Source organism: Saimiri boliviensis, chromosome 6 (assembly GCF_048565385.1).
Source record: "Saimiri boliviensis isolate mSaiBol1 chromosome 6, mSaiBol1.pri, whole genome shotgun sequence".
In the NCBI taxonomy this organism is placed as follows: Eukaryota; Metazoa; Chordata; class Mammalia; order Primates; family Cebidae; genus Saimiri; species Saimiri boliviensis.
The window spans coordinates 131,059,034-131,072,737 of NC_133454.1; the positions used below are offsets into that span (position 1 = coordinate 131,059,034).

Genomic DNA, 13,704 nt, shown 5'->3' on the forward strand with positions numbered 1-13,704 from the left:
GCTGGACTTCATAGTAACGTATCAATATTGGTTTACGAACCGGAACAGATCGCACCAAGTGACGGGAGATGTGAATAACGGAGGGGCCCCTCTGGGAGAACTGCTCTGTGGGAACTCTGTCTACTCGCTGAGCAATTTTAGGGCGCTGTGGGGCGTGGGAACAAGCCAGGCTTGGGGGTGACCCAGCAGCTAAAAGATTGAGAAGAAGCCTCAATCCAGCCACCAGGGAAACAGAGCGAGCGGGGAGAGGCCTGGGGACAGGGGAGGGAGGCTGCCACCCTCTCCTCCCGAAAGGTCCCAGTAGCCCTCCTGGCCAGCAGGGAGGACCCAGGGAGAAGAGTGAGGACTGGCCCCTGGACACGGGTCCCTGCAGCGAGGGCCTTGCCAGAGGCTGGAGGGAGGTGGCCAGGAGGGTGGAGAAGGCCTGGAGAGGATGCGGACGCGTGGCTGGGGCGCTGGGGGTGGGAAGTGTGGCGGGAGTGGGGGCTGCCCGCTGGGCTGGCCAGAAGGTCGAGGGGAGGGTCCCTGGGGTCCCGGACTCCTAGGGAAAATAGCCAGATGGCGAGAGGGGCTTTGCAAGCCAAACCCGGGGACCTACCCTCCCCAGCACTACAGCCTGTTCTCCACTCCTGTCGGGGCAGCTGCAAGGGCAGCGGTGCCCACCAGGCCGGGCCTGGAGCTGCCAAAGGGCAGGAACACGGGTGTGGGGGGCAGGGCACGGGTGTGGGAGGCGCCCGCGGGCCGGGGTCCTGGGAGTCTGGGCCTGCAGGACGGAAAGAGTGGGAGGGCGGCGGAGGCCTCCGGGGCTGGGGAGGGTGCGGGCGTGGGCGGGGCGCGAGCCGCGGAGGCGCCGGGCCGGGCTTCAGGCTGTGGGGCGGGAGGGGAGGGTGGGCCGTCCTGGGAAGCCTGCGGCGCGGGGAGTGGGGGTCGGGGCGGGGTGCGGGGCGCGGTGCGGGGTGCAACGCGGGGTGCAACGCGGGGTGCGGGACAGGCGGGGGGCAGGGAGGAGGAGCAGGCGGCGCGGCGCGGGGCAGGGCGGGCGCGGGGCCGGGGCCGGGGCGGGGCGGGCGCGGGTGCGGGCGGTGCGGGGCGTGCGGGGCGTGCGGGGCGGGCGGCGCGGCCTCCGGAAGCGAGGGGGCGCTGTGCCAGGCGGCGGCCGTGCGGGGCGGGCGCGCTGCTCCTTCCGCCTCGCGAGCCCCGGAAGCGCGCACGGCCGCCATGGCACGGAACGTGCTGTGAGTAGGGGGTCATCGCCCCCCGCCGCGGGGCGACCCTCAGTGTCACAAGCAGATGGACCCCACAGGGCGCGCGGGCTCCAGGGAGCGGGGTGGGCGTCCCTGGGCCCCCTCCTGGCCCTGGTGCGGCAGGGTCCCCCGAGACCCCCCTCGTGGCTTGGGGCGCGCGAGGCGGGTGGCGGAGGAGGCCCCCGTCGGGTTTAGGGCAGCCCCGGGGAGCGGGCGTGGCCGGCCCGGGTACTAAGGGTCGGAGCCAAAGCCCGGAGGTCGCGGTGTCCCCGCGGGGGGGACGGGCGGGGAGGCCCGGACGGACCCCAGGTCACGCGGGTGCGGCCTGAGGCGGAGGATCTGGGAGTCCAGATGGGGTCTGAGTGGGAAACAGCCGCCGATGGCAGCCCGCAGGGCTTTGGGGCAGGCAGGGCTGGAGACCCGGTTCTGCTCAGCCCAGGCCTCCCATGCCCACTCTGCATCTTTTCTGGATTCTGGGGCGGGGGGGCATCAGGGCGCTGCCCTGCCCCACTTCGCCCTCCGCAGTTGAAGCAGGAAACCCTCCATGTTTCTTAGTGAACGAATGGCTCAGGCGTAATCAGTAGATGTGGGCTCCGCGTGGTTTCGGAGAACAGTAATCGGTGTCTTTGGAGAGAGATGCTCCAGCGGCCCTACTGTGGCTCTGGGGGGCCCCTGCACATAGCTGGGGAGAGAGGAGTGGGTGGCAGATGGGACCCCGAGTGGACGAGGCTTCCTTCAGCAGACATCTGGGACCCGTGTTGCACGTGGCCCTGACCTTGGGGAGCACCCAGAGCCAAGGAAGAGAGGGTCTCAGTGAGACCGATGCTGCCCTGTGCCTCACGTGAATTCCACGCTGGGCGTTCGCCTGTCGAGAGAATGAGGAGGAAGTGAGGGTCAGACGACCCGGGTGGGGTGTTCCTGAAGGGCCAAGGGTGGTGGGCCGCTGGAAACTGGGGTGAGGTGTGGCTGCCCTGGAGGCAGCGGGGGCTGTGCACGACTCTCCTGTTGCCAGAGAGGCCTTGGAGGGAGCGCTGACTTGACTTGCTGTGGATGGGATGCAGCTGGGGTGGGGGTGCTGAGAGGGTGGGATCCTGGCTGCTTCACCCGTGGGGCCGTGGGGAGGAGGCTGGTGGCAGTGAGCCAGCTTGTTGTGTTTTGAGGAAGAACTGAGTGCAGAGTTCTGCTGGAGAAAGGTTACAGTGGAGGTGCTTGTGAAATAGCATGGGGAGGGCTGGGTGCTCCCAGGAGAGTGGGACGGAGGGAACTGAGAGCTGCTGAGCCCACAAGGATGCCAGTCCTCCAGAGAGCCCTGGGAGCCCTGTCCTGGGCCCAGGGTGTCGGCAGTGTGGATTGTTCCAGATCTGCAGGCCCCCCATGCAGACAGAGCCTGGGCTGTGGCCTGGAGTTCCCTTTGCTTGTGGGAACGAGGACGGTGAATAGTTGCGGCCCAACCCCTGCCGGCCTCTCACCTCAGGCCCTTCAGACTCTTAGTGAAGTGTGCCCTTCAGACCTCAAGCCTGGAGGTTCGAAAATGAATGTCCTGGGAGCTGCTGTACCCCTTTTCCGACTGTTTACTGGGAGTCCTCAGGCTTTCTACCCACCTGCAATCCCACAGCTGGTCACCAGAGGGAAGGTGTGAGCCCCTGGGGTGACCATGGATAGCCTGAACCTGTGGGTAAAATGAGTCAGGCCCCTCCACTCCCAGAGCCCACCCCTGAAGGCTGTGCTCTGAGGCTTGGAAGGCCAAGGCCATGCCCAAGACGAGGCTGTGCTGGGGTTTGGGGAGGGAAGACTCGACCCCACTGGCCAGCCACCAGGCTGCCATGTGTCAGTGTAGTCATCAGGAGGCCTGGGGTGGATATCATTAGCGATTCGGTTTTCCTGTATTTGCCTTTGAGAGCCCCCAGCAGCTCCTGGTCCCTGCCAGGCCCCAGGCCCAGAGGCTCAGCCCTGCCCACCACTGTTGGCCCTTCAGGAACACCACACCCAAGGCCTCTGACCCTCGCTTCCTCCTCATCCTCCCTAAACAAGCAGAGGCCAGCATGAAATTCACATGAGGCTTGGGGCAGCATCGGCCTCATGGAGCCCTCTCTAGCTTGATGCTGGGTGCTCCCCAAGATCAGGGCCATGTGCAGTGCCTTAGATTGGTCACCAGAGACCCCTAAATAGCCCCTTGTTCCCTCTCCACCAGGACCTTCACCTGGGCTCCCAGAACCTACATCTCCTGAGACCCTGCAGACCCCAGTTTCTCCTGGGCCCCTCCTCCCCCCAGCTCTGAGGCCCAGATAGAGCCAGGGTGTGCCAGCAGTGGCAGGGGGTGGGGGTGGGGATGGCACTGCCTGTCCGCCCAGCTGGACTTGGGAGAATACACGAGACCACTTGGCTAGAGATTCTTCATGACTGTCGCCTGGCCCACCAGCCCAGGAGGAGTGCTGGTCTAGTTTGCAGTGGCCACTTGGCACCTCTCCAACTGCCTCTGCTGGCTTTTATCAGGGTGGTAGGGTGGGATGCCATTGGCTCCTATCTAGCGAACCGAATCCAAGCCTGTTGGCAACACCATCTCCCAGGGGCCCGAGCCTGCTTAGCCTGTGCTCTCCATTCCCGAGGAGCTGGGGCCTACCGCCACCAGAGCGTGCGGAGCTGGCTTCCTGCCCCATGGCTGGTTCCTCCACTCCACTTCACCTGAGCAGCAGAAGGGTGGGCCAGCTGCGTGCGGGCTGCTCTCCCAGGGGTATCAGTGCCCCGACGCGCATCTGTGAGCCTTCCACCAGCTTATTTGGGGGGATGCTGGCTGCCGGCTTCTGATTCTTGACTTGTTCATTGGCCCTTTCTAAAGTATGGCCTTGGGGGTCAACAGCCCATGCTTCCTGAGCCAATGCTGGGGACTGGCCGTCCCCTTGGACGGGCCCATGTGAGAAAGGGGCTGTAGGGACCTCTGTGTCATTGGGTGGTGATCTGCAGATCCCTACCCCCTTTCCTGCCCATCCCTGCTGCGGATGGGCACGGGGGTCTGCAGGGTTCGTCTCTCAGGCTGCCATGGCCTATGTATGTGACATGGACCCAATCTCTTCTGTACAGGTACCCCCTGTACCAGTTGGGTGGCCCACAACTCCGAGTGTTTCGAACCAACTTCTTCATTCAGCTGGTGCGGCCCGGCACGGCCCAGCCCGAGGACACCGTGCAGTTCCGGATCCCCATGGAGTAGGCCTGGGAGGGTTCCAGCTGGGTTAGGGGCAAGCTCTGGGTTGCGGGGTGGGGAAGACAGGGTGCAGGGCCAAAGTTAAACAGCCCCGCTCATGTGCTGGTGCTGATTCTGCTGCGCAGGCGCCTGGGGCAGCCCTGTCCGGCCAGTGTTGATGGCGTGCCCATAGCTGCAGAGCCTGGCAGGCACGTATACCCACCTTCTGCCTGGGGAGGGCTTCACTGGAAACTTAAAATTTGAACCTCTGTGCTCGTGCCTTCTGTTGAGTTCTTGCAATGTCTTTTTAGGACAGGTGCCCTGGGAGGCTGGGTGGGGAGCCGTCCGTGACATGCAGACCGCTCAGAAGAGCCTCCTTGACCTTGGAAGAAATGGCACGGTCCCTGCCATCAAGTTGGGGTGCTGCTGTGAAGCCCTTAAGATCACAGGTCCCCAGCTCAGGGTCGAGGCGAGCCAGGAGGGGCAGCGGCATGAGCTCCCCTGGGGGCAGAGGGCAGGACTGTGCAGCCCGCAGAGGCGCAGAGCTGAGTTGACAGTGCCCATGGGGTTCTCCAGTAGAGGAAATGTGCAGTTCACCCACTGAATCCAGGCAGGCCTTTCCAGAAGGTGCTTCCTAGAACTGCAGAGTACCGTCCACCGCAGAGCAGGCCTAACCCTGATGCTGTCAAGGGGCCCCAGTGCAGACGAGGTGGGGTGCCTGGCAGCCAGGGGCGTGCAGAAACTGTCACCTGCTCTCACAGGCACTTGCCTGAAGCAGGGAGCCGTGTGGGCCGTGGAGCAGGCCAGGGGATGGTGGGGCAGTGCTTCTGCTCCCTGGGGTCTGTGCCGCTGCCACCCGTGCGGGTGTGCCCAGAGCAGGGAGCCTTGCGACCAGCAGCACTGGTGTTGCTGGGGCTGCCTGTCCCTGCTGGTGCTGCCGATGCCCCCAGGCCTCCCTGCCGCTGTGGGCCTTGGTCTGTGGACCGCTCACCCTCGGGAGCTTGTCTGGGACAGTGTTCTTAGCTCAGCCCGGTTCAGATGCCCTTTTCTTTTTCCTTCGCCTCCAGAATGACAAGGGTGGATCTCAGGAACTATCTCGAACGCATCTACAACGTGCCCGTGGCTGCTGTGCGGACTCGGGTGCAGCACGGTGAGTGGCCACGGGAGGTTCTTGTGTCATGCCCAGCCGTGCCACACACCCACATCGCCGCGCCATGGCCTCAGCCACTCTGTGGAGGTCTTGGTCTGAATTGGCTCGTGGGAAGCTAAGGCACAGGGTGACTTAGGGCCACGCAGTGCTTATGTGGCAGAGCGGAGATTGCGCTGGCCCGGGGTCTGCTGTGAGCACTGACTCCCCCGAAGTGGGCCTACAGCAGCCAAGGCTGGGCAGCTCTCTATTCCATCAGCGCCTGTGGTGTCCCCGGCTGGCGCTGCAGCCCCTCCTGTGTGGAGAGCCTGCTGGGCCGGCTCATTTGATTTCAGTGGCTGTTTCCCTGAGAAATTGCCTTTGTGAGTTTTGACGAACACGTTTGTCTTTTTAAGAGAGCGGAGATCGTTTTAGTGGCGCTGGCCTCTGAGATTGTACTTTTTTAAAAGTTCTGATTTTTTTTAACTCCCTTCCGGCAGGCGCCAACAGCAAAAGAGACCACAGAAACGTGAGGATAAAGAAGCCGGACTACAAGGTCGCCTACGTGCAGCTGGTGCGTGCGAGCGGGCCGCCCCCGCCGGGCCTCCCAGGGGCTCCTTGTGACTGTGTCCTTGGGGGTGTTTGTGCTGCAGACGCACAAACACAGGGGCCCAGGGAGCCCCTGCGAGGCCAGATCTCAGGGCCGCAGTGCAGAGGCAGGCTCTCCATGAGGTCATGTTCCCTCAGGGCCTTGGGGGTGTCGGTGGTGGTGGGGGCGCATGTGAGTGCTGGGACGGGTGGGGCATGTCTCCGCCTGCAGCCATTTTGCGATTTTAGAGTTTCAGTGCTCTCTGGACAAAGGTGGCCATCTCAGGCCTGGTGGGTTTTGGCTCCGACACAGAACAGGGTGTCTGAGTATGGGAGACCCCCAGCCTCTGGAGAGCCTGTCCTTGGCCAGGTTTCAGACTCGGAGGCAGAGTCTGAGGCCCCATGAGGGCAGAGGTCCTTGGTGGCCAGGCGGGTCTGGCAAGCTGGGGTCTTGGCTGACGATTGCAGGGCAGTCTGCTTCTGAGCAGGTGCCGTCCTGAGTATCCTGGCTGGGGCTCTGGGGAAGAAGGATCCCTCACCCCATACCGTCTGGGCCTTTCATTTCTGAAACCCAGGCTTGTCAAAGGTGAGACCCGCAGTGTCAAAACCTTTTTTCCGGCCCTGCACATTGAGTTCCAGGCAAACCCAGAGGCGCTTTCTCTCTCGACCAAGATGTAGACAGCCGACACCGGACGCCCCCGGGGCCTCTCCCCTCTGCCGTCCGGGCTGGCCTGACCGGGTGGGGATGGGGTTGTCTTCCGGTGAACGGTCCCTGGAGGCTGAGCCCGCGGCCCCTGCCGCTAGATGGCAGTCACACTATTGTGAAACCACCTCCCGCCCGCCCGCCTGTTTGGGAGCTGAGGAGGCAGTTTGTGAAGACGCCAAGTTAGCATGGCAGCTTTTCTGAAAAACAGTCACATTTGTTGTTCTAAACAGGGGCCCCCGGAATAATTTGGCCTCATATTTGCTGTGCATGAAATTAGCCAATCCAGGTGAGGAGAGCAGCCGTTGGGCTCATAAAGGCCTCTGTGTGCTCCGTGCCTGCCGGGCCCATCTGTCTTTGTCATGGCATGTGGGTGGACATCCCATGTGCCGGCCTCGCCACGGGCACTTCAGAGGCAGCTACAGTTACAAGTGGCATTCGAGTCATCCGAGCCCTTGCGTGCTTCCTCTGGGCCCCACCTCCCGTGAAAACTGAACCCAGCCGCCCCGGGATCCAGTGTCTGCAGCTGCTGCCTGCGTGCCGTTCTCCCTCTGTAAAGTCCAGGCAGCCAGAGATGGGGCCAGGCAGCTGGGAGCCTGGAGGGTCCCTGCCGGGCACGGCTCCTCCTGTTCCAGAATTAAAATTTGTAACGGGTCCTCACCCCCCTCCTGAGCCCCAGCTGATCTTTGCACAGCCTAGAAATGAGCCATGGCTGTGGGTCCCTGTCCCCGCAAAGGGGACTCTCAGGGACCTTTTCCGCCTTGCGTCTGCTGAGACCGTGCTCAGAGTGTCCCTGCGCCAGGGCTTAGAATCACTGCTAATTGCAATGCCCAGGGAGGGAGCGTCGAAAAGATGAAATGATCCACTTTATTTGGAGTTAGCGGCTACGGACAGGCCCTGCCCACGTGGTGGAAGTCCCACATTTTTTTCTCTGACAACCTGATAAGCATCTCCTTGGCCCAAAGTCCTAGGAGCCGTAACCAGCTCTTAGTGACCCTCAGAACAAAAAGAGCATTGACTGCCCACCGCCCGAGGCTTGTGTGGACACAGAGCCGCACTGGAATGAAGGGCGCACGACATGAGAGGCGGCCGCGGCTGGGCTGGGCTGTGGGCTCCGGTGGGCAGCGGCCCCCAGGGTGCCCTGGGATTCCTGAAGGCAGGGCGGCCTTGTCCTCTTGTCATTAGGACATTTTTCTCCATTCCTGTTATTTACTCCCGATCGGCTGTCTCTCTCTTCTTTGGAAAGATCAAGGGCTTTTTTTTTTTTTGTAAGTACAAGGTGACTCTCTCTAGAAAAGGGGAATCCCCTGGGAAACTGCACTTGGCACCCACAGTCGGCATCTGTCTCCTGTAAGAAATGGATTTTCTCTCACCAGCGGCCCCCATGTTTTCCTGAAACTATGACAAACGGCCATGTTTGTGTTTAACTGTCATTTTGGATTCTCCTTGCCTCAGAAAACTAGCAGAGCTGCCTCTATATGTTAAAGGCAAATCCCCCATTCTGGGCAGTCAGCCTCACAAGTGAACGATTGCCCCTTGGTATTTTAAAAAATGAAAAGTTCAGAGCCGTGTCAGGCAGTCCTCCTGCAGGCCGGCCACCGTGCGCAGTGCCACGCTTGCTTCCCGGCGGCCCCCACGCTCTTGCTGGGTACAGGGTGCGCACACCTCCCTCGCAGGGTGGAATCTGGGCCTGTTTCAGATCATGCTTGGCGGCCTACCCACCTCCAAATTTATTTAGCACAACAAGGGTCTGCCAGAGCCAGGTGCACTTGACTGATTTTACTCACTAAGGGGTTCCAGACTCGGGGGCTGTCCGCACTCCTCTACCTGTCTGGAAACAAGACGTCTGCCCTCGGAATCCCGGCCCTCTCCTCCCTCTCCTCTGCTCTCTCTGCCTCTCGCCCCTTATCCTTGGAGCTACTTAGTAATCATTACAAGTTAAAATGGCCCCTCATATTTGCTTAGGTCCCCAGAGAGCAGTATCCCCTCTTCTGGTGACCCCCAACCACGTGCTGCAGCCTGGGCCGGGGCTTGGCTGACGCAGACACATTCTGAACTCTCAGTGAAAGATGTAAGACCAGTTAATTGGCAGAGCCTGTTCTGATTTATCGGCTGCTGTACGTGTATGTTTCTTCGTACGTGATGTTCATTTCTCGTACGTGATGTTCATTTTATTTGCCAGGCTCTGGGCTGGGAGGAGAGGAAGCTTTAATGTGGGTAGAGCCTGAGGCGTTTTGGACCAACAGGTTCAGCGTGGTACCAGACGTGATTTGTGTCATGTTTTTCTGTGCCTTGTCCCTGCCCCCCAGTCCAGCCAGACGGCCCCGGGCTGGTGAATGGGTGCACCCAGGTCAGGGGCAGACAGGAGGCCCTAAAGAGAGTGGTGGGGAAAGTGGCCCTGTCCCAGAGCTGCGCCCCCTGCCCCGCCCCCCGCTGCTGCATGACAGCCAGGCCTGTGGCTGTGGGGGTGCTTACTTTCCAGGCAGGGACGCTGCCCCAGGAGGCCCGGGGAGGTACCACTGAACTGTTGAATCAGGTGCTGGCGGAAAGGGGCTGCCAGAGAGCAGAGACTCCCCCACAGACCCCTGTGCTGAGCAGCCTTGGCCGCTCTGGCTAGAGCCTTTGTTCTCTCCCTTAGGCCCACGGACAGACCTTCACATTCCCGGATCTGTTTCCCGAGCAGAGCGTGGAAGGCAGCGCTGCTGACGACCTCCAGAACATGCTCAAGGAGAACATGGAGCAGAGGCAGAGCAGCGACCCTCGGCGGGGCGGCGTCCCAGACTGGTTCGGGCTGTGACTGGGTGGCCAGCAGGGACGTGCCCCAGGTGGGCAGCCCAGCAGAGCAGTCCCAACACCTAAGTAAAAGTCCTGCTGTAGGAGAAAGCCGGAAGCTCTGTTTCCTTCTGCTCTCGGGTCTCTGGGTGCCAGGCACACAGCAGCCACCCCCCAGCTCTGAGCGCCACGTGGCCCAGGTCTGCTCTCCCGGGTCCGGCAGTGGGCCACGGCCAGGGTCTGGTCTATGCGTTGGCAGGGAACTGAGGGTGGGTAGGCTTGAGACAAGGTGGCCCCATGCTGGGGAGACAGGTTGGCTAGAGAGAGAGGGTTGCACACAGGCTCGGCGCTGCCTGCTGGATGGGGAATGAGACGTGAGTGAAACGACCCAGAATCTGAGCCCCACACTCACTGCTTGAGCCCAGAGGCAGAGGGAGGAACGGAGGGGTCAGTGTGAGCGTGGGGAGGCGCCGGCTGAGAGAATGGCCCGGCCTAGGGAGAGGTTGGTCAGCAGCCCTCGGGGCCTGGAGAGAGAACTCTGGCCCACCTGTGTGTTTTGGTTTGACACAGTGGCAGCAGGGTCTCAGGAGAGCTGTGGCAGAAGAGGCGACGCCCAGTATGGAGGCCTAGAGCCCAGGGCTGGGCCTAGACGGCAGGAGAGACACGGGCTGGAAAGGCGGTTAGAGCAGGGGCCATGTGTGGCCAGCAGGCAGCAAAACAGTTCTGTGGGCTTCTTGGCCCTGGGGGTGGACGGGTTGGGAGAGGAGAGGGTGGGCTTGAGCGTCCCATACAAGGTGGTCGGTGGCCTTGCAGTGTCTGGGTGGATGCCGCGGTCCAGACCCACATTCTGCTGGCCCAGGGCAGGTCAGGACGCACAGCCTCTGCCTCTGATTTTGTCTAAAGGGTTTTGTGTGGAAGCCTGTGGCCTGCCAGAGGCCCTGTGCTGCCTCTCCTGGCCTGGCCTGGCCTGTGGGAGCAAAGGGGTTGCCCAGCAGCCGTTTTCGGGGCCTGAACGTGGCAGACTGGCCTGGGTTCCCATTCCAGCAAAGCTGGACAGGCCGGCTGGGGCAGCCTCCAGGGGCCCTAAGCTGGATACAAGTTTGATTTTTGGTTTTAACGATGCCTTATTCAGAACCTTCCAAGGAGCCTGGATGGTTTCCAGCTCCTTTCTCAGAACGCTTGCATCCGGTGAGGCCCAGGGTCTCCATGCACAGCTGGGGCCTCCTCAGGACGGGTTCCAGAGGCCTGGGGGCGCCTCTGTTTCTCTTAACCTGTCCTTGGTTCCAGTGCTTCCCTAGAAATCCCAAAATGGAGGCCGGAGTAAGGCCCCCCCGCTCTCCCTGCTGTGTGCAGGCAACTCCGGCTTTGGGGTTGGGAATCAAGGCCAGGGTTTGGTGCTTAGGAAGCCACCTGCACTCCACCTTGTCCAGGTCGGAGCCGCACTCGGGCGCCTGGGGGAGAGCCCCCGGCCGCGGCCTTGTTCCCGCAATCAGGTTTGCTGTGAAAAGCCTTCCCTTCAGAATGCTCAGGAGGACACATGTGCCACGTGGCCTCAGGACCAGCAGCCTCTGGCTTCAGATTGTAGAACCCGGATCAGCAACGTAGGCTGGCTGTGGTCTGAGTGAGGGTCCTGGCTTTTCCTTCTGCTCGGGCAGCCTCCGAGGGGCTTGCAAGAGGAGATGGCGTGGCGGCTGGCTCACCCTCCCCTCCCCGAGCCCGGAGTACAGGCAGGAGGGGCTGGGGCGGGGCCGCCCTCGGCTGGGGGGTGAAGGCCCGGGCAAGCTCACCCTTCAGTGTTGATTTAAAGGGATGGGGAAGGTCAGGAAGTGGAGCCGGAGAAATGGAGTCGACTGTATTTTCCTTAGAGAAATAATTCATGGGGCTGAGAGCTCAGAGGACCCTAACTCATGGCAGGGGAAGAATCCCATCCTTCATCCGTGGCACGTCCAGCCCCGCACATGGGGGCCCTCAGCAGCCCTGCTGGCGGCCAACACGCCAGGCATACTCCATCACAGCCGCCACCCCCAGACGCAGCCCTAACTCTGGCTCCAGCCGCCCAGGCCTCCAGACCCTCCTCCCGCCCCCTCTTACCCGGCCTGTGCTGTCCTCTGGCAGCCCCCGTTGTCTCCCACAGGCCTCCCTCCCAGGGAGGAGAAAGGGGCCAGGGAGCTACTGCACCCCCATCTCCACAGCACGCCTGGGGCTCCCTCACCCCCAGTCCTCACCAGGTACCCAGCAGCACGGCGGCCCACTGACCCCGGAGCCTTAGGGAGGTTACAGACGTAGGGGTCTGCCATGTGCATGGCCTGGCCCAGTCCCGGGGAGGGCCCAGGTGGGGGCGAGACCAAGACTCAAAGGGGAGCATGGTGGTAAGGCTGGGAGCGTTCCTTGAAGAACGGAGGATGGGGACGGGTGTGTGGCTGTCCAGTGTGAGACAGGGCTACCAGTCCTCTGTGGGTAATTCACACGAAACCCCACTTTCTGGGTCATTCACTTGACCAGTGGTTTCTGGTGTGAGCCAGGTGTCAGCACCAGAGCCCCCAGGTATCTGTCCCAGCCGCGTGTGGTGTACCCTCACCAGGTCACTGGAGAGGCTCCCCAAAGCATCCGCACCCACCTCGCATGCCTACTGCAGAGAGGTGAGGAACAGGCCAGGGCGGGCGGGTGGCCCCACTCAGGGTCTGGAAGGCTTGGCCTCTCTCCAGGAGCCCTGCCAGCCGCACCTACGGAGCTCAGCTGGGAGCACCCACAGGAAAGGCCCCTGGGAGGGCGGGATGGTCAGGGTTCAGGATGTGGGCCTCAGCCAGGGGTCTGCTCCCACCACCCAGGCACACTCGGAGGCCAGAGAAGGGGCTGGCTGGACCCGCCAGCTTTCATGACCCTCTCCTGCCTGGAGGCTCAGGGAGCCGCACCTGGGCAGGTCTGTCTCTTCCCCTGCACAAGGGCCCCTCTGTGGTGACTTGTGTGCTAACACAGGCTCTTTCATGCATGGGGACCAGAGAGGGTCTCACAGGGTCCCCCTGGCCTGGGCGTCAACCTCACCACCCCCACACCTGGGCAAGACCCTGGTCCAACCCAAACAGGCTGTTCCTGCAGAAGGAACTCTCTCGGAAAGATTAATCTCCCAAGGCTGACAAGGCTACTCCCACTTGTGTCTGGACATACTCAGCATGGCAGGGGCAGGAGAGGGACCCTGACCCAAGAGATATCAAGTGGGCCTGTGGCTGTGCCTCAGTTGCCCCTATTGTGACAGTCCTACCCCTTATGGATATCTCCAGCTGGGATCAGGGTCGGGGGTAGCCAGAGACAGTTAGTGGGACGAGGGAGTCAGCAGACAGCACTGCCCCGTGCCCCCATTTTTGTTCGTCTGTTGCTGTGCAGGGGGGTAGGCAAGGTCCAGGTGGTGCCACACCAAGTGCCTGGGAATGGGGAGGGGCCCTCGGGCTACACCGTCCCGTGCTCAGAGCTGGCTGATCCCATGCCTCTGTCTGTGCTGATGAGTTACAGCCACGGGGGGCCCGGCTCCTCCACCCCACAGGAGCGCCTGCCCCGGCAGCTCCAGGTAAGAGCCACGCCGACAGAATGGAGCGGAACCCCCGCCCCCGACCACCCTCCCTCCTCTTCGGGAGCTGCTTGTGTTTCTGGGGGGGCTTAATGGTGTTGCATCTCGAAATGGCCTAACTTCCGTACCTGGCTGCAGATGAGCAACCATGCAGGCGCTGGGGCAGGAGCGGGCTCTTCCTTTCCCAGGCTCCCCAGGTTCCTCCCCTGCCCTTCCTGCCCCTCCCGCCTCCGGGGGCCCCTCCACCTCCAGTGAGCCAACTGCAGCCTGGAGCCTGAAGTCCGATCATGGTTGCCTGTCTGCACTGAGGGTCCCCGTCTTCTGGCCTTCAGCAGGGGACGCGGGCCAAGGACACAGCGGTTCCTCCTGGTCCGCTCCAGGGCTTAGAGTGAGGACAGGCTGGAGAAGGCCAGCTCCTTGAAGCCAACTGTAGTGGTGGCCATTTTGGGGCTCTCCTCCCAGCCCCCCCCCCAACCTCCCACCTTTCATGCAACAGTCAACTGTATTAGCTGAGTGAACAAGTGAATGAGT

General features: G+C 62.2%; 1 protein-coding gene across 1 annotated transcript; it reads left to right on the top strand.

Annotated features, from left to right (window-relative positions):
* Positions 1 to 1,151: 1,151 nt before the first annotated feature.
* On the top strand, positions 1,152 to 9,722 carry MRPL23 (mitochondrial ribosomal protein L23). Its single transcript, XM_039471412.2, has 5 exons — positions 1,152 to 1,235; positions 4,323 to 4,445; positions 5,490 to 5,572; positions 6,049 to 6,122; positions 9,478 to 9,722. Exons 1-5 carry the CDS (start codon positions 1,219 to 1,221, stop codon positions 9,634 to 9,636), a joined length of 456 nt encoding a protein of 151 aa, XP_039327346.1. The 5' UTR covers positions 1,152 to 1,218; the 3' UTR covers positions 9,637 to 9,722.
* Positions 9,723 to 13,704: the final 3,982 nt, after the last annotated feature.